The sequence below is a fragment of the Diplotaxodon limnothrissa genome, linkage group LG7 (genome assembly GCF_057381915.1).
Source record: "Diplotaxodon limnothrissa isolate DT_005_m linkage group LG7, D_limnothrissa_male_GT1.1, whole genome shotgun sequence".
NCBI classification, from domain to species: Eukaryota; Metazoa; Chordata; class Actinopteri; order Cichliformes; family Cichlidae; genus Diplotaxodon; species Diplotaxodon limnothrissa.
The window spans coordinates 5,829,973-5,855,289 of record NC_140602.1 but is presented as its reverse complement, the minus strand read 5'-3'; the positions used below and the strand labels follow the sequence as shown (position 1 = coordinate 5,855,289).

At 41.4% G+C, this 25,317-nt stretch overlaps 1 protein-coding gene across 1 annotated transcript in view; it reads right to left on the bottom strand.

Moving 5' to 3' along the window:
* The window catches only part of b4galnt4a (beta-1,4-N-acetyl-galactosaminyl transferase 4a), a 162,322-nt gene extending 141,624 nt beyond the window's left edge, over positions 1-20,698 (bottom strand). Inside the window, exon 1 of the mRNA XM_085359062.1 lies at positions 19,771-20,698. Coding sequence (XP_085215188.1) covers positions 19,771-19,912 — 142 coding nt within the window. The 5' untranslated portion in view covers positions 19,913-20,698. The remainder of the gene's footprint in view (positions 1-19,770) is intronic.
* Positions 20,699-25,317: the final 4,619 nt, after the last annotated feature.

Sequence of the window (25,317 nt, the reverse complement as noted above, 5' to 3'; positions counted from 1 at the left end):
GTTTATTTAAAAACAAAAATCATGCTTTTAAAAGCTAGTTAAGCTTATCAGCAGCAATTTCACTGAACTTTTATTCATTCAACTACATGTACAAACACAGTGATAGCTGGGATTCATATTTTTTTTAAATTATCTAAAACTTTAATTTTATTTTCAATTCAATTTTATTTATATAGTGCCAAAATCACAACAACTGTTGCTTCAAGGCACATTATATTGTAAGGCAAACACCCTGCAATAATACAAAGAAAACAATCCCCAACAATCATATGACCCCCTATTAGCAAGCACTTTGGCAACAGTGGGAAGGAAAAACTCCCTTTTAAGAGGAAGAAACCTCCAGCAGAACCAGGCTCAGGGAGGGGCGGGGCCATCTGCCATGACTGGTTGGGGATGGGCGGATAAGGACAGGAGTAGAGCAGGGCGATATGGCCAAAAATATTTATCACGATATATATTTGAAAATTTGCGATAACGATATAACCGACGATATAATTGATGCGAGACAAAATACAACTCCACAACATTACTAGCGCAAAAAGACAACCTTCCATTTATTTTCACTTAAACAAGAAGCTGGTTTTTATGTACATTAAAGCTTTATAAAAATGTAACAGTGCAAATGCAAATTCCTTGCTGAAAGTTTAACCAAAAGGCATTTCCAGTAGAAATGGGCTGACATATCCTGAGCATAACCATGTATAATATCTACTGAAGTTAAAAAGAGGTGCTTTGCAACATTAAACTGCAGTGTGCAGTACGTATTTTTCGGACCATAAGGTGCACGGGATTATAAGGCACATTAAGCGAAACAAAGCAGTCAGATAAATCAAACTTTATTAAACTCATTCTTCTTGCTTTCTCCACTTCTGTACCATTGATTCATTAATGTTGAATTCTCTGGCAGCTGCTCTATTCCCATGTTGTTGCAGTATATTAATGACTAACCTCGTATTGTGGATGGATTATCTCAGTTGTTCTCCTGACTGAAGTTTGGTCCGTTTACAGTATCCTGCCATGCGATTGCATTTGTCTCTAACCATGAAGAACCTTCACGTTAACTTTTATAAGTGGAAAAGTGTTAGTGTTCGTCCTCCAGCTTCACTGTTTATGTTATGCTAACATAGCTGTGTCGCTAGCGATCACGTAGCACATCATTATATACCAACTAGCCCAACTTCAGTAACCCTACAAACGTCACTGCTGTTTAGTTTCCTGTCTTCATTTATGTTGGAAGTGATAGCAGAGCTGTACGTTTGATTTTTTTCAGAAATCTCTCCGTCAGAACATGCTATATCATGCTTAGGTAACTAGCGAAACTAGCGAGCTAACTTCCGCTAGCTTCCTGCTAACTTCTAACTCCGTTAAATGTAATAACTTTTGTTTTCATGGATGCCTGGAAGTTAAACTTCATAGTTACACCTGGTAAAGCAGCAATGCTGATCGTTTTATTAAAGATGAAAGAATTTAGACAGTTTTTAACTCTAAGTGATGCTGCAGTGTTGTTTGACCTGAAGAATACAGAGTTTAGGACCCAGATTACTCCCAGATTTAAGAGCATCTTAGTCCGACAAATATGACAATAACAACGGCCGCTTGCATGTTCTGCAAAAAAATGTGCTTTGTTGTGTATCTGACGGACAAACACCAAACCAGTTCCACATCACTGAAGTTGCACCATTTTTACAAACCAATTCTGGTTCATCTGTTTCACTCAACAATCGGCCATGTGCGTATGAAAACAAAGGCACTGCGCATGCGCGTTTTACTCCCATTCTATCGCGATATTTCATTTTCCTATCGTTGCCTAACATTATACCGGTATTACCGTGAACGGTATAATATGGCCCAGCCCTAGACAGGAGAAAGACATACTGTGGAAGAGAGCCAGAGATGAATAATAACAGATAATTAAATGCAGAAAGGTGTATAAACACATAGCAAGTGAAAAAGGTAACTGAAGAAGAAACACTCAGTGCATCATGGGAATCCCCCAGCCGCCTAAAGCTATTGCTTGTCGCATAGGGGGATATGATATCCCAATTAAGTCCAAATCTCCTGTTTTCCATATGCACACTATTCATTTGAGCCCAGATTTAGACCCTAATAAAACATTTTCTCTGCATTAGTTTTTCTCTCTTCCTTACTCCTGACCCACAGTGAGAACTTATGAGTGAGTGGGGCTCACACATGTAAATACAACAAACTTAAAAAATAGATACGGTGCTGTGAGAAAGTAGTTATCCCTTCCTTACACTTACATGTTTCAGATCATTAAACAAAATTTAATATCAAACAGATACTCAGTAAATACAAAGGTAAGTTTTCAAGAGGATATTTCTTTTAAGAAAAAAAAAGGCATTCAAATCAACCTGACCTATGTGAAAAAATGACCCCCCACCCACTCTTGAATTCATGAATTAACCATGAGTAACCACATATTTTGGAACACTGAGTTCAAAGAAAACTCATTGACATATATCAGCCAAGAAAGGGTTACAAAGCCATTTCTACATCTTTGAGAATCCAGTGAATCACAGTAAGAGCCATTATCCACAGATGGAGAAAACCTGTAACAGTGCTGAATCTTCCCTGGAGTGCCCAGCCCACCAAAATCACTCCAAAAGTGCATAAAGGACTCGGGCCTTAAAAGAACTGAGAACAACATCTAAAGAACTTAGTTAAGGTCAGTTTATGTTTCAAACATTTTTAAAAAAGGTCTAAAACCGTTACATCAGGTCTAAAACCAAGCATATACCATCCACAAATACTCCAATGTGGTGGTGGTAGTGTGGTGGTCTGCAGCTCCTTTGCTGCTTCAGGACCGGGACAATTTGCCGTGAGTTATGAACAATTAATTTTGCTCTCTGCCAAAGGAAAAAAAAAAATATCCTAAAGGTGAATGTTCAGCCATCAGTTGCCCTGAAGCATACTTGGGTTTATGGAGCAGAACAATGATTGCAAAAACACTGGCAAAGTCCACCTTGAACAGCTCAAATTATTATTTTTTTAAAAGCAGACCACTTTGGATGGCTTAGCAAAGTCAAAGTCCAATTGAGATACTTTGGCATGACCTTAAACAAGCCCTTCATGCTTGAAAATCCTCAGTGTGGCTGAATTAAAGTAATTCTGCAAAGAAGAGTTGGCAAAAATTCCTCCACATTGATGTGAAAGACTTGCTGTCAGTTATCACAACTGCAGTCATCACAGCAGTTCTTGCTGCCAAGGATGGCACAGCAGTTATCAGGTTTTTCACATCGGGTCAGGTAGGTTTGGATGGCTTCCCCCCCCCCATTAATAAATGAAATCACCATTTGAAAACTGCAAATTTCTCATTACTCAGACTATCTTTGTCAAATATTAAAAAATGTTTGATGAGCATTGCAAATATCCAGAAAAAACCCCAGAAAGAGTGCAAATACGTCCTCACAGCACTTTAATTTTTATATTCAATCATAAATGTTAGGGGGATTTATTAATGCCAGGAGAAGAGATTCCTGTAATCAATGAGAAATTTGTGACTTTTCTTCAGGATTGAATGCCCTGTGCTGTATATGAACAGCCTGTTTTACTGATATTAGGAAAGCAATAACAAAGCGTAGTGGCAGAGCTCCCCTTTTTATTTTGTTTCCTGCGTTGTTGTTTGTGATTTTGTTGTTGCCTTTGATGTGTACCAAAGTCACTATGCAAAAGGAAATTTGTAGATGGGAATGCAAAAAAAATGTAGTCATTAAAACCATCTCTCTAATTAGACAGACACAGCTGTCTAATTATGTGGACCACAAATATATCCTGACATCTCAGCTCTCAGACAGACGCGAAGGAAATGTTAGTTACCACATGATTGCATGTGTGCACACCCATTCAGTATCAGCAAAGCACTGTAGGCTAGATGTGTCTGTGTGGTCCTAAAGCCTTCTGACACCCCAATCAGCCTAACTCTCAATTAGACACTTAAAGAGAAAACACTACAGAAATGCCGGGAGAGATTAAACACAAACGGAAAGACATTTAAAAGAAAAGTTCCAGAACGTTAAGGAAAAAAGCAACTGAAAGGAAATTTTGCAGGTGCCGGCAAACATCCGACTGCACATCAGTTTCTTATTTATTTTATTTTGTTTTTACCATCCTGTTCCAGGAATTATGATATTACACACTGACCAGCTTAAGCTTACATATTCTTGTCAATAGAAAGTTAATCCTACAAGTGTGTGGCTCTTTACTTTTCTCCTGTCTCACAAATAAGCGGTCAAACCACAGAGCATGACAAGAAAATCGCACAGCCTATCAGTGTGGAGAACAAGATGACATAATGAGATGTCTTTATGTGTCATAATGCAACGTAACCAGAACCTTTTATTTTATAAGACGCTTCCCTTCCTGCAGTCACTTTTCTCAACTAGCAAAAGCATAAAAATATACTGGGGTTGGTTTCACCAGGACATTAAAGCATTTTTAAGAGTCTCTGCTGGGAGGGTAATGCAGAAAGGAAGTAAAATTTTCCCAGGGTACCGGCGGGATTTTTCAGACAGCTCAGGTTTACATCCAGATTATTGCTTCATATTCTTCAGAGGTGAAATTGTACATTGAGCCCATATACTCACTGTCACTTCAAAGGCTTTGTTGTCAGCTGAGGGGCAGCAGGCAGAGACTACTCTGGCTTCCCCAGAGCTCTTAAAAATTCAGGGAGAATAGCAAGTTAAACAGAATCTGCTCTGATTGTTCACTGGTCACAGGCGGGTAGTAATCCAGGTCTTAAATAGCTATAAAGATTTTTGAGTGGAAAATAGACTCACCTAATACTGACCTGCTACTTACTCTTCTCACCCTCTTTTCTTGCTCTCCTAGTATTGACGCTCTGTTCTCTCAATCCCCGAAACAATCTTCTACTCTACTCCACAGCCATACAGAACAGAAACCTCGGTTTCTCTTCAAGTTGCTGAAAGTAATTTTGGAAAATGAAGGTGATGACTACCTGAGGCAGGGCAAAGGAGAAGTTGACTCCACATGAATGAGCGACGCGAACTGACATGTTTCCCTTAACAGGTGAAGTTCACGAGTTTACAAGTTGGACTAAATGAAAGTTTCACCCCAATGATTGACTCCTTGCTCTGTATTCATGTTTGACCTTTTAGCCCCAGGGCTGCAAAACAGACTTCTGCAAACAGAGAGAAGCAGGGGGTGTCTGTCTTTTTGTTCTTTTTCTTGCACAAGGGTTGACAAGGAATACAAAAAAAAAAAGAAATTTCTATTATTCTGAAAAGAGCTTTAACTCCATAGTGATGTATTCATAAGTGTCTTTATTTACACCAACAACTGACGGTGTGATTTCCCAGGCACAATTCAGCTGCCTGACCATAATTTACACATTTCTGTTTTTCTTACATAATAATAAAATAAGTAATTCTTATAAATAACCGGGGTGCTTAAATCTGAGAGGGGAGGTTTGTGTTTTGCTCTGACCTGAATACAGCACTGAAGTTGGTGAGGGCTGCAAGCTTGTCTGAGCTAACAGGATGAGGTTGCGAGGCCAGACTCCCAGAGATGCTCAGTCAAGTATAAACAACCACATAGTGTTAGTAGGATGGTGGACAGAGAGAAGAACGATGATTTCATTTTTAGGTTGACTTTTAAACTAATGTCCAGTTCATTCATCTTCCAAGGGTGGCTGGGCTACTGTCACTGCCATGTGTGGATGTGAGGACAGTATTTTGTGTGCGAGTGTGTATTGTTCACTGGGGTGAGGTGTCAGCTGACTCACATGTAGCTGTGTGAGTCAAGCTGCTGACAGGAAAATGTAGCAGTAGAAAGCTGATACAAGCTTTGGCTTTACTGTCATTTAGATAATACCGTGAGCACACAGAAACACTTGCTCACTCAGTGCATACGGACCTCTTCTATATGCCAATTTCAGCACATTGAAAGCCAACATGCCCTTTTTCCCCCACATGTTCAGCACTTTTTCAGTTTTCTCCACTGATGTCCACAGATCCCACTACCCATTTATGACAACCTTAACAGTACAAAGCTTCGCTTTATGGCGGAGAACAATTTTATTCCCTTTGATATGGAATAAAACCTCAGTTTGATGTAGCTTAACGGGTCTGTAGGTTTGTAAAATATGCAGAGTTCACATTGATCCTCTTTTAAAAGAAATCTCTTGGCAACTGGAGTCTGATAATATTCTCTTTTTTCTACTTGTCACGTTGCCCGCTCCACAGCTCATGCACCTATTTTCCTCGCAGCTGGAACTGAGAGGGCAAATGTTAATGTTTCCAGAGTTAGGTTCCCTGCAGTTTAAATAGGAGGCATGCAAGCAAATTCTACCCACAAATGTCTGTGTGTGTGTGTAGTACCCCACAGGTGCGGGCTCCCACAACCCCGGAAGGAATAGAATCAAGGCAGCAAAATAGGAATCCCCCGCAGCATATGAATGAGCACAGAGTGCTTGAATAAAGGGGACGGATATAGCGGAGGACATGAGTGCGGCTGGGTGTGTGGGTGTGTGGGTACCAACAAGGATAATATCAAACCCAGAGGGAAAGCAGCCTGCAGCAGGACACAGGTGCTACTTTCTCTGGAAGCATCGCACACAGGCAGCATTCTCTCACTGTAGCACAGACAGCAAGAGGTGAAGGGTGAGAGAGACAGAGTGAGAGAGCTGCATGTCTTGGCACATTGAAATGATGGAAGGCCACCACCTGCAGAAAGACCAACCCGAAGTGGAAAACCCACACTGTGGGAAACTGAAAGAGACACACAGGCTTCACATTTCAGATTTTTAAAAAAATGGTGTGAAAAGAAACCTTTTTGTTAACCAGGCTTTAGTTTTTAAAGGTACCGTTTGGAAGACCTCACCCGTGTCAGTCGACTGCAGTGAACCGAATTCTGTTTTCTGTTTTCTTACTCCTCCCAAATCAAAAGCTTTATACTTTTGTGGCCGCTACAGAACAAAAAGATCAAAGATGCTACATATCTACCCGTCGAGCAGAAGCAGGCAACTGCTGAATCACCTTTAAAATCCACCCCTCTCTCTCTGCAGCTACTTTCATCTGGGAAAGACTACTGTGCCAATATTTACCCTCATTTTATCTCAACGCTGATCACGTCTCTCTTTCCTGCGTTTTCTCTTAACTCAGATCTTTCATATCTTGAGTCTGAAGGTGCAGACACAAATTAAAATTTGCCTCCACGGCAACTGAACACCTATGAGTTACCCGCCCCTCTGCCTCTCAGTGGTCTCTAGCTGCATACACAAAACGGGATTAGGTGGAACGGTGATGTCAATCTCCAAGATTGTATGACGACTGATGGCAGGGCAACATGACCTCTTCCACAAGCCAGTGCTACATAAACTTAATAGTTTGCATTTCTGAGAATATGTCAGTTTGTTGGAAGACATAATTACACATTAATTAATGTAGATTTCTGAGTATTACATTATTTCTTTCCTGTTAAATAAATTCAAAAAAGAAATGATTGTACCTCTAAGCATAACTGAAACTGAATAAGGTGCAAGTCTATTTGCAGGGTTACCACTGAGAGACAGACAGCCATTCATGCTCACATTCACACCGATTACCCTAAAATATATGAGTGCGAGAGGAAACTGGAGTACCTAGAGAGATCCCACACATGCAAATTCCACACCGAAAAGGCCCCAAGCTAGTCGTGGATTCAAATCCAGAACCCTCTTTTTGTGCCAATCTTTGTGTTTGCCACCAAAGCAGCAGTGCAGTCCAACACTGGCACAGGATGATGAAGAGGACACAAGAATCATCCTTTTTATCTTCTGGTCATTGCATCTAAGCATAATACATCAAACCCCCTTAAAACATCACAACGTGGACCATGAAGTAAATTATAGACAATACACAGCACCTATAGCTACACAGCAGCAGAGAGCTGCCTGCTTGAACTCAGACATACAACGTGTACAGCAAACACACGTAAAGAAGACCGAACTGAGGGTCCAAACTGCGATTCCCACAGGTACAAACAGCTCTGACAGTGTAAAAAACTATTTAACGTTTCTATAACCTAATCAAGCTGAGCAAAGCCTTCACCTGAATGAGCATGTCTGTCTGATCAGGGTAACAAGCAGAATCCACTTCAATCTGTGACGACTCGGCTTAACATCAAGGACGCTCTGCTGATTGGATGATTTTTTTCTCCCCCCAGAGCAGCAGCTAGTTTTAAGGGCACTCAAAGAAAAACAAATTACTCCTCTTTGCGTGCAGATTCGATACACGTATGTGAGAGTGTGTGTTTCACCTTACAAATGTGCGACCTGAAAGCAGATTAGTGTGGAGAGGCAATATAATCAGCAATCCTCCAATTCTAAGCAAAGAAGAAAAAAAATGAGAGGGCGATAGAGAGGAGAATACAAGGTCTATGTGTGTGTTATCCTGCTGCATTGACCCTATTTGCAGAAGGGTCAAATCCCACACTCAATTTTTCCATCACTAACATGAGCTTGTTAGGTATGGAAAACTGTTGCAAACAAAAAGTCTCCTATTTACCCTCAGGCGTGCGCATTCAAAAAAGATCCACAAAGGTACAAAACTGCAAAACGTTATGCATAAAAACATCGACACTAAGCTGGGAATTGAGTTCCTGACAAGGACACTGGCTCTGGAAGAGGCGTTGACACAGTTTTTGCCTACAGCTTAGCAGTTTTAACAAAAAAAATTAAAAAATAATAACAAAAAGTCTGATAAAAGCTTTTGTTCATGTGCGACAAGCTGCAAAATGACTCGGCAAACACAACTAACAGTCAATGTAATAGTAATTATTTTGCCGTTTAAAATTCTTTTTTCAAAAAATATCTGTGAGTTACACAAGTACGCTTTGTTGTCACTCATGATTATACTCGATTCTATTAAGCTGAAAACAACAGAGATGTCTGGAGATTGCGCGGGAATATTCTTCCAGCTGCAAACTGGTTTATTTCTAAAGCAGAACGCTGACATCCACACTCTGGTCTGAGGGAGACAAAAGCAGTTAGTCACACTTTGCTGCCGAGTGCACAACGATATTATATTATAAGAGGGAAACCCCTGAAGAGTGTGACAACAGTCATCATGACAGCGGGCTCGTTTATTTATTTTCGTCTTCGCCGGCCACATTTACTAAGCTTTTGAACAGGACATGATTGTTATTGCTCAGATTAAAAGTGTGACCTTTAGTAAGTCACACAGCCTTTTTTTTTAATGAAAATTGAATCATATATCCTGATGTATAGGCCACGCTCTAACATGACAAAGTGCATATATTAACATCTACTGCATATTATAATGTCACTGCTGTTTTTACTTTAAATGCCCTTTTAGCAGTTTTATACATGCATATAATTTCTCTTGCCAGTTCCTATTGTTTTTATTTTGGAGAGAGGTGAGCCAGGAGCCACGCATTTATTTGTATGGACTGAATGATTTCTAATGCACAGCGCAATAAAGCGTGAACTCTGCATCACTCTGAGCAAAATGCCAAATAATTCCACAAACAAAGACACAACCTGCTTTGAATTAAGAAACCATCCGTCTTGTTATATGCAAGTGTACAAGTGTATAAACACACACAATATGCAAACAGATCTATCCATCTACTTGCCAGACCCACATTAAATGCAGCACATTAGAAATATTGCTATATGTCCTCCAGCACTAAACATATACAAGGCCTTGGCTGCTTTCTCCTTCTTCTTTGTGATCTAGAACAAGATCACATGATCTGAAGAAAAAAAAAAAAAAAAGTGCTAGACCAATGCATTATACCCATCGGCTTATTGCCAGTTCTCCTGTCCTCCCCAACAAATGTAAAAATACCTCATTTCCACCGGCGGGGCAGGTAGCAGCTGCCTCTTTGACAGAGAGATAATAGAGTTGAATCATTCTGCTCTGCTGAAGAAGGTGAATCTCCATGCCAAATGCACCTGGATGGAAAGCTAGCATTTGTCCCACGTCTCATTTGCAAATGTAAAAACGGATGTAAAAACAGGGAGTGGAGATGCATGTGTCATTTTATTTTTATTTTTTGCTTTCCCACAGAGGACAGAAGTGAAAGAGAAGCAAGAAGAAAATGTAAAAGCAGGAGGGAAATGGCAGATAAGAGGGTGGAGGAGGAGGTGGAAGAAAGCATGGTGACATAAGATGTACCTCTGTGAGATGAGCTTTTAAGGATGTCCAGTGGGCACCGTCCTACGAGTGAGCAATAACACTAAGAGAACAAATGTTTTGTTCAGACGTGTGCTTTGATAAAAAATTATTTTAAGATAATTAGTTCTCTTTATTTTATATGCCTTTGCTATCCTTTGCTATCCTTGTCTTTTTGCTGTTGCTTTTATACTGTTAGAGCTAGCAGAAGGAAAATCCCGGATGACAAGCCAGACTGCTCTTAGCATTGATATTCCGCCGAGTTAGATATTGAAGGCTCAGCGTGACGTTTTGTCCTGGAGGAAGGAATTTATAGCAGTGCCTTCAGCTGCAGCCTTTACCGTGTTGGATACTGGGAAAACTGCCTGATACAGTGGGTGCTGAAATTTAAGAGTGAGTGAGTTTCTCATTCGGTATCTAATGGAAAAGACAACTTGGCCCAAACTCGGTCAGGTAATTCACATCGGTTGAAGCCGTAGGCGAGAGAAGTGGCCTATTAAGGATGCAGTTCCAAGGTGGCGAAAATCTAGCTTTGACAGTTAAATATTACCTCCCTGATTTAGTTTGAGTTGGGGGGAGGGTTACATTTTGTATTACACTGCAAAACATCCAAGCAAGATATGTTGAGTGAGAAGTTTTTTTAATATATAAATGCATAAAGATTCACTCGTGAAAGGTTTTTGTGTGGAGAACAATATGAAAAAGTATACTGAATTCAGCTAACATGGTGAGTATTGCACTGGCTTACTTTAAAAAATAATGTAATCCTCTAAAGCTCTGACACATTCTTACTTCAAGAAAGATCCTTTTTATAACTGTTTAAAAAAATTACGGCTATAAACGGTCGAGTGTGCGCAGAAAACGTCTAGCTGCTCAGCTTGTTTACCATGTTCTTGCTTCTCTGCTTTCAGCATGACAGCGTGCTTTATATCTTCTTGTATACAGCTAGAAGAAGAGCAGCTCTTGAAAATCAAAAGTTATCAATAAAAGAATTAAAAAAAAAGATTTGAAAAGGAATCTTGCAACATACGTTAACGTCCACTTCCGTGGCTTTGAGCTTTATCCTCTTATACAGCTGAATCAGCAGGATTAGTGTAACTGAGGCTCAGAAAAGAGGGAAAAACTCAAATAAATTTTGGCCATTACATGATAGCAAATTAAAAAGCTCGGTTAGTGAAGGGATGTTAAAATTCAGTGCACACTGCCGGATCTCCACTCAAAGCAAGCATGCACAGTTATGCAAACACAAACAGAGCCCCAGAGTAAACTGGAAACTTTCCTTTGCTCTTGAATACCTTTCCTCATGACCGGCCACAATAGGAAAATGGGAACAGTGTTTAACAGGCCTCGGGGAGCAATGCCGCGCTCCTTCACAAAGCGGCTCACATCAAGCTGCTTTGTGAATCAAGCTGGGCAGCAGGCCTTCGAGACAAAAGACAAAAGAATGACAAAGTGCAGCCCTCGTCCTCTCTCTTTTTCTTGCTCTCATGTCCTGTCTCCTTTGGCACTCCAACACGTAACCAAAAAAAAAAAAAAAAATTATACATAGAGGGAGACGGATATAAAATATGACAATGTAGAAAGGAAAAAACCTTAAGAGGAACCTTTATAATTCAGCTTAACGAAGCAAAAAGTTACAAAACTACAAAAGCGTCATATTTGAAAGCTGTCAGCAGGGTAGCTCCATCAGACCAACTGTGGAGCAGTGAGGAACCTTATCGTAACTGCCACATTTTTTTTATCCTTTTAAATATATAGCCACACATAAAATGCAGGATTTATAGTAATCTAAATGGTGGGAAAAGTCCTTAAATGTCAGAGTGAAGCAAACCTCAGACTCTCCCCCTCACTTCACCCGAGAAGCTTTCATAAATTTGATGAATTCCTAGCCCACCTCCAGATCTTCCCCACACTTGTAAATATTCATAAGTTTATGATGAATAGTAAAAATGTGCATGCCAGTGCTTTCAAAAGAAAACAGGGAATACAAGCGAAAACTACAAAGAGAGTTGCACGCAGGGACAGTCAAGCTTCAGTCAATTTACTCTTTCATATCAAGTGTTTCCATTTTCTGGAATTTTCTGCAGGGCTTAAAAAAAAAAAACACTCAAAGCTGGTTACAATGCAACCAACACCTTTGTCTCCATAAAGTCAGTCTATTCCATCTCCAAGGTTTATCCATCTCTCTCCTCTGATCCCTTCCCTGCCTTTGTTGCAAGTCGTCACAGCCTCCGGGAGAGGTGACCTTTTCCATTAACCACCGCCACAGAAAGCTCATTCTGAGCAGCAGGGAGCGCACAGACACACACTCTTTGATGATTGATTGAAATCCTGCAAGGTCCGGATCGCTTACAGTAAGGAAACACCAAAGCTGATACAGCCCCAACACGGCACAGAAACCCTATGAAAGAAAATACTTTTTGCAGAGGTGGGGAGTAAAAAGCGGAACCAAACCTGAGCACGGAGGAAACTGACAAATCCCATCACGACAGGGATCACGATCGTCTACAGTCGATACTCCCACCTGACATCTCTCTTTCTGGCTCTCGCTCTTTTCTCTCTCCGTTTCTCACTTCTTAAACTCACCAATTCATTCTGATTCAAACTCACCTCCCCTGTGTCTCACAGCTGTGTCCTATTAAATTGTCCAAATTGTGTGGGTTTTTACGAGTCTCTGCTGAGGAAATTGGTCTTAATTAAATCTTAATGGCGTTGTTTAACAATGTGATTGGAGAATTATTAGATACCCCCGCTGTATAATCTAGCTACACCTGAATAGGTTTCTATATATTACAGGAAAAGCCTTTCTTTAAGAAGGTAGCCTGACTGGCAATGCATTTGTGGCATAGGTCCAATGTTTTGGGAAGGGAGGGACCACCCCCTTTCTTTTGTATTTGTGGTTATGTAGGTGTTGATGAATGAGTTAGCGTGAGCGGTAGGTAGTCTCATCTCTCTGTGAGAGCACACTGATAAAAGTAATGGTAAATGGCCTGTATTTGTCTAGCGCTTTACTAGTCCCTAAGGACCCCAAAACACTTTACACATTCAGTCATGCACCCATTCACACTGGTGATGGCAGGTACATTGTAGACACAGCCGCCGCCGGACACTGGCGCCACCGGGCCCTCTGACCACCACCAGTAGGCAATAGGTGAATTGTCTTGCCCAAGGACACAACGACCGAGACTGTCCAAGCCGGGGCTCGAACTGGCAACCTTCCGATTACAAGGCAAACTCCCAACTCTTGAGCCACGACCGCCCCATAAAGAAGTAGCTACAGCAGCTATTTTGTGTGTCTAAGCAGCCCCGGTATGAGTAAACTGTTAGTATCCAGCTGTACGCTGTGCTCGCCACCTCCTAAAGGAATAAAGCAATGTTGGTGAAAGTTTCCGATGCCTTTCTGTAGCTCTCCACTGTGCTGAGTTGACCCAGAGAGAAAGCTAGTTAGCAGCTTTGACCCAGACTAATGGTAGGAGCCACAAATCTGATGTATATACAGAGCTCCATGGACAGCACAGGCAGATTATTATGAATGTGCACCAGAAGCACTAAATGGCTTCGGTCATGAGTCATAGCCACATCCTCCCATGATGCATCCTGCTGCATGTCCCACCTGTTGCATGAGAAGGGTGTCCTTCTTCTGCCCAGTCGCTCCTCCCCAATTTACCCCACCCCAACCGGCTCCCCACCTCGCCCCAATCATAGCAAGCGTGCCAGTGGGCAGACAGTGCCATCATTCAGCTGCTTCCTCTTCTGCTCGGCTAAACACTGGGCCTAAAGTGCAGACGGCAGCGAGAGCGGGGAGGTGTGCACTCACAGACACATGCAAAAACACACACGCAAAAAGAAAAAAAAGAAATAGAAAAAACAGACTACATCACACATACACACTTGCTCCCTTTTGCACAAAATCTCTCTGTTTCACTCGCTTACTCTTGCACATACACAGTCAAATCTCCTGCGGCAAAGCTGTGGCAGCGGGCCAGAGATCTCATCTGCATGGGGCAAAGCTGGTACCTTGATGGTGGCTCGTTAGGCAGGCCAACACAAATTTCATTAACCCTGAGGTTAACACACTCTGGACTTGTGTTTTTTCCAGTGCTTTTCACTGACCTATCAACCCGACCTCTTTCATTTCTCAATTCTATATCCGCATCTGTTAAATCTTACATGCAACACTTAGGAGTCATGAAATGCACTGTGGGCATGTGAATGCAACACATGCTGAGTGTGAAATATCTTTGAGCTGTTTTACATTCTGTCCAGCAGCACTGTGCAATTGCTTTAGCATTAGAAAGAAAATGCGAAATGAATTGCAAGAGGAAGCCAAAAGTGTTACTGAGGAAATACACAAATTCTGACTGTGTGTGCAAAAGGAAATGTAATCAAATTCATGTACTGAACGCATCAAAGGTGTAGGGTATCATTTCCCTCCCTTAATCCTTCTCTTGTCTCCACCTTTAACAGGCAGATCTCACCGCGTCCGAAGCACATCGAGGATGCAGTCTGAGCTGTTACAGAAACAGTTTATCCTGGCTGCGGAATAAGCCAAAGAAAGAGAGATTTACTGGGTTGGACAAATAAGCTGTGGGGCAGATTCATGGTTGAGCCTGTGGCAGTTACCCCAGCTCCCAAGACGCAATCTAACAGATGCCACACGGGTATACTTTTATGACTCAAATGGAATAAGATGTCAAATTAAATGACAGTTTCATGCATAATGTTAATTGTTACATTTAATTATCTCTCAATAACGGTGAACAGAGGCAGGAACATTTTGAGATTCCATTTTCAATTTTCAGATCACAGCAAACGTCCACCTGGAAATTGAATCATGTGCTTGTATACCTTCAGAAACAGTTCTATGTGGGACTGCAAGAATATAAATTGCAACAGTAGTCCGGCTGCAATTTCATAACTCAGTGCTTTCAGATTTTACTTTGATGAAAAGTGCCCGAGCTCTTTCGCAAAGAAACAAGATACCAAAGTAATCTCTAAAATCCCAACTACCCAGCTGGGTTCACACCTGTCCCTCACTTCAACATGCTCAAACCATTCACCTGATGCAGACCTGCACACTGCGCTCTCGCTGGGCTCGACTAAATTAAAAAAAAAAAAAAATACACCTAAGATATAAAACTATAAAAAGTTCCATAACTGCTTTTTACTAAGCAGAGGGTGTATATCTCTGTTTGTTTGCTTCTTTACCAACAACTATCAAAGTGCAAGTGGGCACTGTGGATAACTGCATTATTTAGAAAGCTGAAAAGGAAGCTATATTATTATATTCACCACTACATGAATAAATGATGAATAAAAAACTGCTATCTATGTGTTTAAGATTTTAAATCCTGATAGATCACAAAGTCTCTATAGAGTGCAAATACATTTATTAACTTATTAATTTTTTTACATTTACATATTTTACCTCATTATACAAATGAAGACGCTGTCATTCCTTTTGTGTTAAGGTGTCGACTACTGCTTGATTGAGCCGAGGCTCTCAACAGAGACGACAGCATTCAGTCAGAATCTTGTACAGAGAAGTGAAACCCCACTACAGTTTCAAATAATTCTCTTCCAAAGGACCATTTACATTTTAAATTACTGATAAATGCCTATGTTTACTTTAATGTTGTTTTAATTGGATATATTTTTATCTAGTCACTTCTTTATTTTTTTGTATTCGGTAATTTCAGGCCTTCATGTAAAAGCAGTGTCTGTTACCAGTTTGGTGCAAGAGTGACCAACCATAAGAACCTCAAGAGCTAAAATTAGGAAAAGTGACACCGGAGGGCATGGTTACCATGACAGCGAGCCAACCTGAGCCTGCCGCTGCCGAGATACAACAACAACAAGCTAAATCAAACTTTATGTCCAACTGCAACTACATCTGAATGCTTGAATGTGATTATGTATGTGACTTGGTTAGTTTTTTCCCCCCTCAAGATTTATTACATTTTTATGACAACGCATCTATAAGATGCGTCTGTTTTAATTTCAAATTCCATCTAGATATTTAATAGATTCATGCTTCCTGGAAACCTATGAATGCACTTGTCTTCATAAAATAAGCGCCAAGCACCACATGCGCCTTTCCCATATGTTGTCTCCATGGGCAACCAAGCAGTCAAGCTGTTGAAAATCCTGAGATTTCCTCCTCTTCGACTTCCTCTTTATCCACGGTGATGCAAGGAAAGGTATGTTTGGATTATGTGCCGTTCGACAAACACAGGCACCACATCTGTGTTTATATGAGGGGTGGCTGCGTGTATGCACATGCATGAACCGCCGCGTGTGTAATCGCAGTTAATCAATAGAGGGCTGTATGCAGCAGCAAGCTTTCCCCCTTTGCCTTCTCGCCCATTCCAGTGGACCTGTTGAAGCTGGAAAACAGGGGGGGCTGCTGTACGACTGGGTGGCTAGGTAAATGTGGCACTCATCTAATATGCACTGCTGATTTACCTGCCAAAACACATCTTCATTAAAATTCAGATTAAATAAAGGCCAGTCTGGCCAGTGTGCCGTCATAAAACTATTTAATTATACCTTTTGGCTTTCGTCATAATCATAGGTGCAACAGCTAGCATGGCTTTCAAGAAAATACAATTAAATGCCCTAAGTAACGCTCATATATTTACAAATGTCTCAATAAAATAAAATTATATTTCTTTGACTGGTCTATTCAGTATATCATAGTCAATCATCTTATTATAAAGATAGAAAATAAAGATTGTTGGGTTTGTAGATTCCCTACTACTAATGGGATATGAGAAAAAACCTCTTGGCCAACAGTTCCTTTTTCAAAGAGAGTCCAAAGGGTCAGAAAAATGCTACAAAGAGTCTACTCATGTTTTATCCCTCACTTCACAAGCTACATGTCCTATGTGCTTATAGTGACAGAATCAATAGCTCACTTCATGCTTCCACCTTACAAGCTTTAAAAATCACAAAAAACCTAAGTGGACTGCCCATCGCCCTGTTGCCGCTGGTCTATCACACAGATCCATCCTGTATTTAATAATTTAGTGATATAATAATTTAGCACGGTTGTGGCTGACTTAGTGCTATGAATGACGACAACCCTGAACCAAAGAGGCCTAATGACACTTCTAATGCAGATGCGGTCAGATTGAACCTGAGCTGATCTTTAACATGCCAGCACTCCTGCGCAAGGTCCTGCGCCCATGTGTGAATAGCACAGTTAATACCCCAGTGAATTCCCAGTGAGCAGGTGGGCGTCACATGTCCGACCTCCTGCCTTCAGCACGAGAACAACGCTTTTCCACAAGTGACAATACATCTCACTCCAAGCAGACCAGTGAAAAACAGCTCAGATAAAATATCCAAACGTTCGAATAATTTGGTTTACTTATGCCACGCAAAAGGTAAGTCGCTGGGTAAAACCAAAACAGAATCTTGCTCAAGGCCACCAGCACCCACTGAGAGCACTTTTCTTTCTCTGCAACACAAAGACTCTCATCAGACAGAGTTCATCCGTTCTGTTTCCATGTTCAAACTGGATTCTCACTTTTCTGCTTTTTTGAGAAACTATGGTGATACAGCTTCTCACAACATTAGTCACAATTAAGCTGGAATGGCCTCCGCTGGGCTCTTCATGCTTCTGTTTCTCAAAGCCCTGCTGGTCATACGGCAGTAACACTTCATCTAGTGGATGATGAAGAACGAACAAGAAAAAAAAAAGAAGGAGAAGATTGGGTCAAGATAAATCTAATTTCCTCCAAAATACAGACGACCAGAATGGAAATTTACCAGTGTCACTTCATATCGAAATAATGTCGTAATCAGGCCAAAAATGAAATTACATTATTTCTACCTGCCCCACCTCACTGCTAAGAATCAATTGAAGATTGTGTGGGAAAAAAAGAAAAAAAACTGGCAGCCCAATATGAATATTTACACACTTCATAGAGCCCCATTTCCAGTAATGGCTACATCTCACTTAGAAACCCTTAGTACGAGAAGGGACATGTTATTCATAAGAGGTTAAGTAAGTTGACCTGCTCAGATGCCTACTAAAAAGGAAGACAGTCAATTAGACACATAGATCGGCACTGCAAGCATAACAGCTTCCTTCCTCACCAGACAGCCGCAGCAGACACGTCACAAAGGCAGTTTATTAAAGGAACCCTTAAAAAGACGAGCATAAGTATATTGAAAATATCTGTGTGTGCTGAGGTCCGTGATTTCACTCAATGAAAGGAACTGTCATGCTCTTGGGCTAATTAATGCAAAATCGGGAACGACATGCAGCAATAGCAAAAATAAATAAATAAATCACAGGTAGTGAAGAGCTTCCATATATGTGAACACAGGTTATGGATACAAAACCACGAGTGTGAATATTTTCAATAAATGTAACCTTTGTGAAAACAGCAGTTTAATATGCATTTTTTTTATTCCTTGAGTGATCTGCAGTATACCTGCAGAGTACAATAATATTTGCTTCATAAAAGAGTCAGTGTAGGAATACTTTGCTGGGCATTTACACTCAAAGCCCTGATGCAACTTTACAACTAACTTAGCAGCAGTAAATAAATGATATTGGCAGTCTCCAGCCCTCCATATGATTCAGGATTCTCATGATCATAAACTATATCTGGTCTGTCACTGGGGAAACCCCAGCACTGAGATCAGACACAATGGAATGATCCTTGTATGTCAATCAGCCATGTGTGCATGTGCACGGACGGTGCCCACAGTTTCAAGGACATCATAATTATTGCATATCACTTTACACAGACAGCTGCAAGAGATACAGGCACACCAGCACCCAGCGTTAAATCTGAAGTAGGCTCGCCAGTGGTGTATTAGTTCCAGTACTTTTTATCATCAGCCATTCCTGTAATGCTCAGCATCATCTACTGTTACAGCCAGCCGCTACTGCTGTGCACTGTGGATAAACGCAATCAAGCCTTGGTAATAAGAAGCACAACAGCAGCAGGTGGAAATGTGCCTCTCGCTGCACTGCCCACCTTCTAATATTTTTCAGGCGTTGCTGTGACCTCTGAAGCCACCTTCACAAGCACCACTTTGATTATTGATGTTGAAGGTGAGGGCCTGACTTTGGACCAGGACACATAAACAGGTGCTTTTTTCTTAGCCTAGAGAAAGAAAAAAAAAGCTCTGGCTAATTTATAAGACATGCTCTATCACTAAAGCACTTCTGGATGGATGCAAACTGCATTTCGTTGCCCTGCACCTGTGCATGTGCAATGACAATAAAGTTGAATTCTAATTCTATTCTATTCTATTCTCACTCTCTCTGTGAGAGTGTTACTTGTTGTAGTAGATCAGGTTCTACCGATCACAGCAAACAAAGGAGAGCAATGTGTCAAAGCCAGAAGAGCGTTTGTTTCATGAAAACATCTGAGCTACAACTATGTGACTGTTTAGAGACTGTATGGCATTAAAATCTTACTTTTCCTACCCATCCTACAGGAGCTCGCTATTCTAGGTGTTAACTTTATAGCAGTGTTACTTTAGTTAATGATTAAAACAGTTTTCATAAAATGATTGTTAAATGTTTGTTTCCGGTACTCCTCTTAGAAAACTTGCATGAAACGAACAGACAGGTTTCTCTTAAAAAATCTACCTTTTCCGTAGTTGAAGTGTAGTTTGATAGTCTTGCCCTGGTTGATGTGCAGGTAAGTGAACCAAACCGCCGAGGTGAGCAGTACCAGCAGCAGCAGGAGCTTGAACTGCTTCCGGATCTTCTTCACGGGGAAGCGCAGCATCCTCGCTGAAACATCCTCCGGTAGGCGCCCGGTAGATGGTTAAAACGAGTCCAGAAGGCTGCTGACTGTTCGGGCGCTGCTGTGTTGTGTTTCTGGGCTGTTCGCGCCTCTGCTGAAGGACTACCTCTCCCAGTTACAGCGACGGCATCCCTGCGAGTGTTAACTACAGCCCCAATGCGCGTCTCGTCCTCCCACATCCACGGGGTGCCAGCAGCGCCAAACTCGTTGTATCCTCAGATCTGGTAGCAAACACCTCCGTGGCAGTCATCGTTTATGAATGCAGTCCGTTGTCTCCCCTCCCCTACACGAAAACCGCGGGTTCAGGCTTCCCTGCTGGAGTTTTACAGGCGTCCGAGAGGAAGCGGAGGAAAAAGGGACTGCGGATCAAAAGCCGCTGAGTTCTGCGACCGTGGGAATAAAATAGCAGTCCGACGATAATCTACGCAAATCCCCTAAAGCTCAAGCCCATGCTGACACCACGACGGTTTTATCGGCTACTCGAGGATCATCCACGACCACGGCTTTAGCGCAAAGTATCAAAGAGTAATAGAAGTGTAGTTTCCGAGAGGAGATGTGGTCGCACTTAGCATTTCTGCAGGTGGGTCATTTAATCTTTTTACCGCCGAGCACAAATGAAGTGAAGTGGCCGTCAGTGAAACGCGGGCTACTGCCAGAGAAACCTCGAGGTAACTGGACTAGGAAGGGGGGAAAGGTCAGGGTGGCAATCGGCCAAATGTCACAACCCTCCGCGCTCCATCTATTGTTAAACACAGCGCACACAGAGAGCCTGGCTTCCAATCGATGGCAGCGCGTTCAGCTGGAGCGCGTTTTTATTGAAGTCCGGGGAGAGGAGGGGCGATCAGCTGTCATCCTCGTACTCGGGTGGGTTTAAAGCCCAGCGACGAGTAAATATTACGAGATGCAGATAAAAAACTGCTCCATGGCGGCGTAACAAAGGTGGGTTACTCAAAAGCGACTGTGCAATAATTTGAGGTACGGGGAAGAGATGCCCATGTGCTCTGGTTTCTCCGTTGTCTTCACGGCAGGTGCATTTTTTTTTTTTTTACCTCATTCTCCCAAAGTAGGCTAGCAGCACTGTCCGACTGCACAATTAACACAAGAAAGACCACAAGCGAGCGAGCACTTCACCAGGATTAAACAAATAAGCACAATACGTGGCACTGCTGGGATGCACTACCTTGTGTTGTTTTTTCTCTCATGAGCTTTTTTTCCCATTAAAACGCCGCAACAGCATCATCAGACCTGCGTGTCAACGAGCACTGGGAGTAAAAAAAATAAATAAATAAAAACCAGCTGAGGTCCAGGAAGGGTATCGCGGAGAGCCCAGCAACAAGCTGAGGAATAACCGGGAGAGAACATGGTTTTGTTTTGCTACAATGAAGGAGGGTATCTCCAGTCCCCGCACAGCTCAGTACGCCCATCAATTGAGCATCTTACGGTGCAGAGCAACCTAACCTGAGAGGACGAGGAATGACAAGTCCGTTGTCCAATTACAAATACGCCATGGGCTCAGAGGAGGCGGGTCTACTTGTTTGCCTTCGCCGTTGCTTGGCACTCACACGATCCAGCATCCAATAGCTCAACGACCATCCTGAAACTTGTTCACCGTTCCTGTTTTACCATATCCCCCCCAGAATTCAAGGACCCATGTTAATTAGATGAGCAATGATTAGTCGCTTTTCAGGAAATGTAGAAATAACTCGCCAAATGAAACCGCACAAATGGCCTTTGGAAGATTAATTAAACCACTGTACACCGAAAAGGGGAGGAAAATCACATTTTATTCTAATTTTGGTGTTGGGTTTGTTAATTCCTTCAAAAATGTATTTCTAAATCAATTAGTTTCAGTAACACTCATTGCACGTTTTTTCTGATTAAAGCACACATTTTAATTCCTCGACTGGAGATAAATTTCATTTGTTTGCCAAACTAAATTGAAACAACGTCCCAGTTGTTTCAAAGAAAAATGATTTGGTCGGAATTACGATTTAAAACATTAATCGTAAGCCTAATACTTGAAGCGGAAGTGAGAAAATTACTAAATACTTCAGTCATGTCATTACGAGGCTGGAAACCTTGTGAGCCATCTTTACAAATTATCTAGACAGCCTTTGTGTGTGAGCTGTGTGGCGACACCCTGTAGACCAGTCATGACGCACGCTTGACTGCCCCCCAGTGGTCAACGATAAAAAGAAACTATAATGAACGCAACACTAATTTAAGAAATAAAAATAAAAGAAACGATTGCATATGTGTGAAAAAGTTTCATGACTTGTTGTTGCTGTGAGGGGCTGCTAATTATTTATATCTTATGAGTCCATAGTGCATACTTTTGTGTGTCGTATTTAATAGTTTAGCTACAGATTTTCTTAATAAAAGTGCTCAGAGGTTCTTTTATTACAGCAGGCCCCGCCCAATGAATTCAAATTTCAAGTTTTAATCATCGTGGTAGAATTTGTCAGCATAACCTGCTCCAGGGAGGCTTTGGTGTACATTTATTAGGCTGTCTGGAGTTGACTGCCCTTAAAAACTGTTGTGTTTGCATTGTAATGCATATTGTGATTTCCCTAAATCTTCCCTCTGACAAATACCCTTCATATGGTAACATTTAAAAAGACTCAAACTAAACCTGAAACTAATAAAAACTTAACTAAATCTAAACAGTTACACACAAAGCCACTCTGGAGAAACCTAAAGTGAACTAAAAACAAAATCCTGAAATGAAATAAAAGGGTAAGTAAAGAAAAATACAAAGTTTTTTAAATGTTTTCACAATAAACTAATTGGAAACAGGAATATTTTTGCAGTTAAGCTAAAAAATAGTTCAAAACAAAAACCATTACGTGTACTTAAAAAGTCAGTATGAAAGGAAAATGTGCACAAAAAGAAGAAGAATTCTATAGCAGTCAAAGCTAATTTTACACCGTGGGGCACATACAGCCCACACTGTTCTTAAGTGGGCAAATGAGTACATTTCCCCTTTATGTCAGCATAAAGATGTTTAACTACACATTACGTCCCTTAAGTGTTTTAAAATAAGAAACAGAAGTGCAACTTCAACAGCATGTTTCCGTTTTTCTGGATGATAAGTGTGTAAAATTACAGAAAAGTTCTGGTAGCTCGACGCCCAGACTCTCTGTATTTATAAAATACAGTGGGGCAAAAAAGTATTTAGTCAGCCACCGATTGTGCAAGTTCCCCCGCCTAAAATGATGACAGAGGTCAGTAATTTGCACCAGAGGTACACTTCAACTGTGAGAGACAGAATGTGAAAAAAAAAAAAAAAATCCATGAATCCACATGGTAGGATTCGTAAAGAATTTATTTGTAAATCAGGGTGGAAAATAAGTATTTGGTCAATAACAAAAATACAACTCAATACTTTGTAACATAACCTTTGTTGGCAATAACAGAGGTCAAACGTTTACTATAGGTCTTTACCAGGTTTGCACACACAGTAGCTGGTATTTTGGGCCATTCCTCCATGCAGATCTTCTCGAGAGCAGTGATGTTTTGGGGCTGTCGCCGAGCAACACGGACTTTCAACTCCCGCCACAGATTTTCTATGGGGTTGAGGTCTGGAGACTGGCTAGGCCACTCCAGGACTTTCAAATGCTTCTTACGGAGCCACTCCTTTGTTGCCCGGGCGGTGTGTTTTGGATCATTGTCATGTTGGAAGACCCAGCCTCATTTCATCTTCAAAGTTCTCACTGATGGAAGGAGGTTTTGGCTCGAAATCTCACGATACATGGCCCCATTCATTCTGTCCTTAACACGGATCAGTCGTCCTGTCCCCTTGGCAGAAAAACAGCCCCATAGCATGATGTTTCCACCCCCATGCTTCACAGTAGGTATGGTGTTCTTGGGATGCAACTCAGTATTCTTCTTCCTCCAAACACGACGAGTTGAGTTTATACCAAAAAGTTCTACTTTGGTTTCATCTGACCACATGACATTCTCCCAATCCTCTGCTGTATCATCCATGTGCTCTCTGGCAAACTTCAGACGGGCCTGGACATGCACTGGCTTCAGCAGCGGAACACGTCTGGCACTGCGGGATTTGATTCCCTGCCGTTGTAGTGTGTTACTGATGGTGACCTTTGTTACTTTGGTCCCAGCTCTCTGCAGGTCATTCACCAGGTCCCCCCGTGTGGTTCTGGGATCTTTGCTCACTGTTCTCATCATCATTTTGACCCCACGGGATGAGATCTTGCGTGGAGCCCCAGATCGAGGGAGATTATCAGTGGTCTTGTATGTCTTCCATTTTCTGATGATTGCTCCCACAGTTGATTTTTTCACACCAAGCTGCTTGCCTATTGTAGATTCACTCTTCCCAGTCTGGTGCAGGTCTACAATACTTTTCCTGGTGTCCTTCGAAAGCTCTTTGGTCTTGGCCATGGCGGCGTTTGGAGTCTGACTGTTTGAGGCTGTGGACAGGTGTCTTTTATACAGATGATGAGTTCAAACAGGTGCCATTCATACAGGTAACGAGTGGGGGACAGAAAAGCTTCTTACAGAAGACGTTACAGGTCTGTGAGAGCCAGAGATTTTCCTTGTTTGAGGTGACCAAATACTTATTGTCCACCCTAATTTACGAATAAATTCTTTACAAATCCTACCATGTGAATTCATGGATTTTTTTTCACATTCTGTCTCTCACAGTTGAAGTGTACCTCTGGTGCAAATTACTGACCTCTGTCATCATTTTAAGTGGGGGAACTTGCACAATCGGTGGCTGACTAAATACTTTTTTGCCCCACTGTATAAGTTTATGTTAATTCACACAAAATGGTTTTTTTTTAAACCAAAATTTCTGTAGGTGGTGAAAAACAGGAACATGTTTGCCATTTAATTGTTTATCTGTTACTTAATTCCTTCGGTTTAGCCTGAATGGCCACGGGATCTTTATCAGCAGGAAATGAAACGTTAAACGTCCAAATATTTATGTCCTCCTTCACATTGTTCAGCTTTCCAGTGGATCAGATTGGAGTCTTTGCTGGGCCGATTCTAGACCCTTACCTTTGACACCCCCGTTCTATAGTTTTGGGCTTTGTCAGTTTGGTCAACACAACTGGCAGAGGAGGAGGCTTTGGTGTGTATACGTACTGGTGGCTGGGACTCAGCTGCCTTCAGAAAGATGTTTTTGTCTTTTAATACCTCAGAAATTTTTAAATACTGCTCTTGTGGGGGTTTTTTAAACAAATAAAAATGAAAACATCCATTAAATCAAAACTATAACTCATAAAAGAAAAGAAAATCTAAACTGCAATAACAAAACTCTTTCTGGAAACTAAACCAAACTGAAAACGAAGCATCTTGCTGTCTTTTTGGATCCACTGCTAGACTTAAACACAATGCTGTGTTCATTATTTAGTGGCTCTATA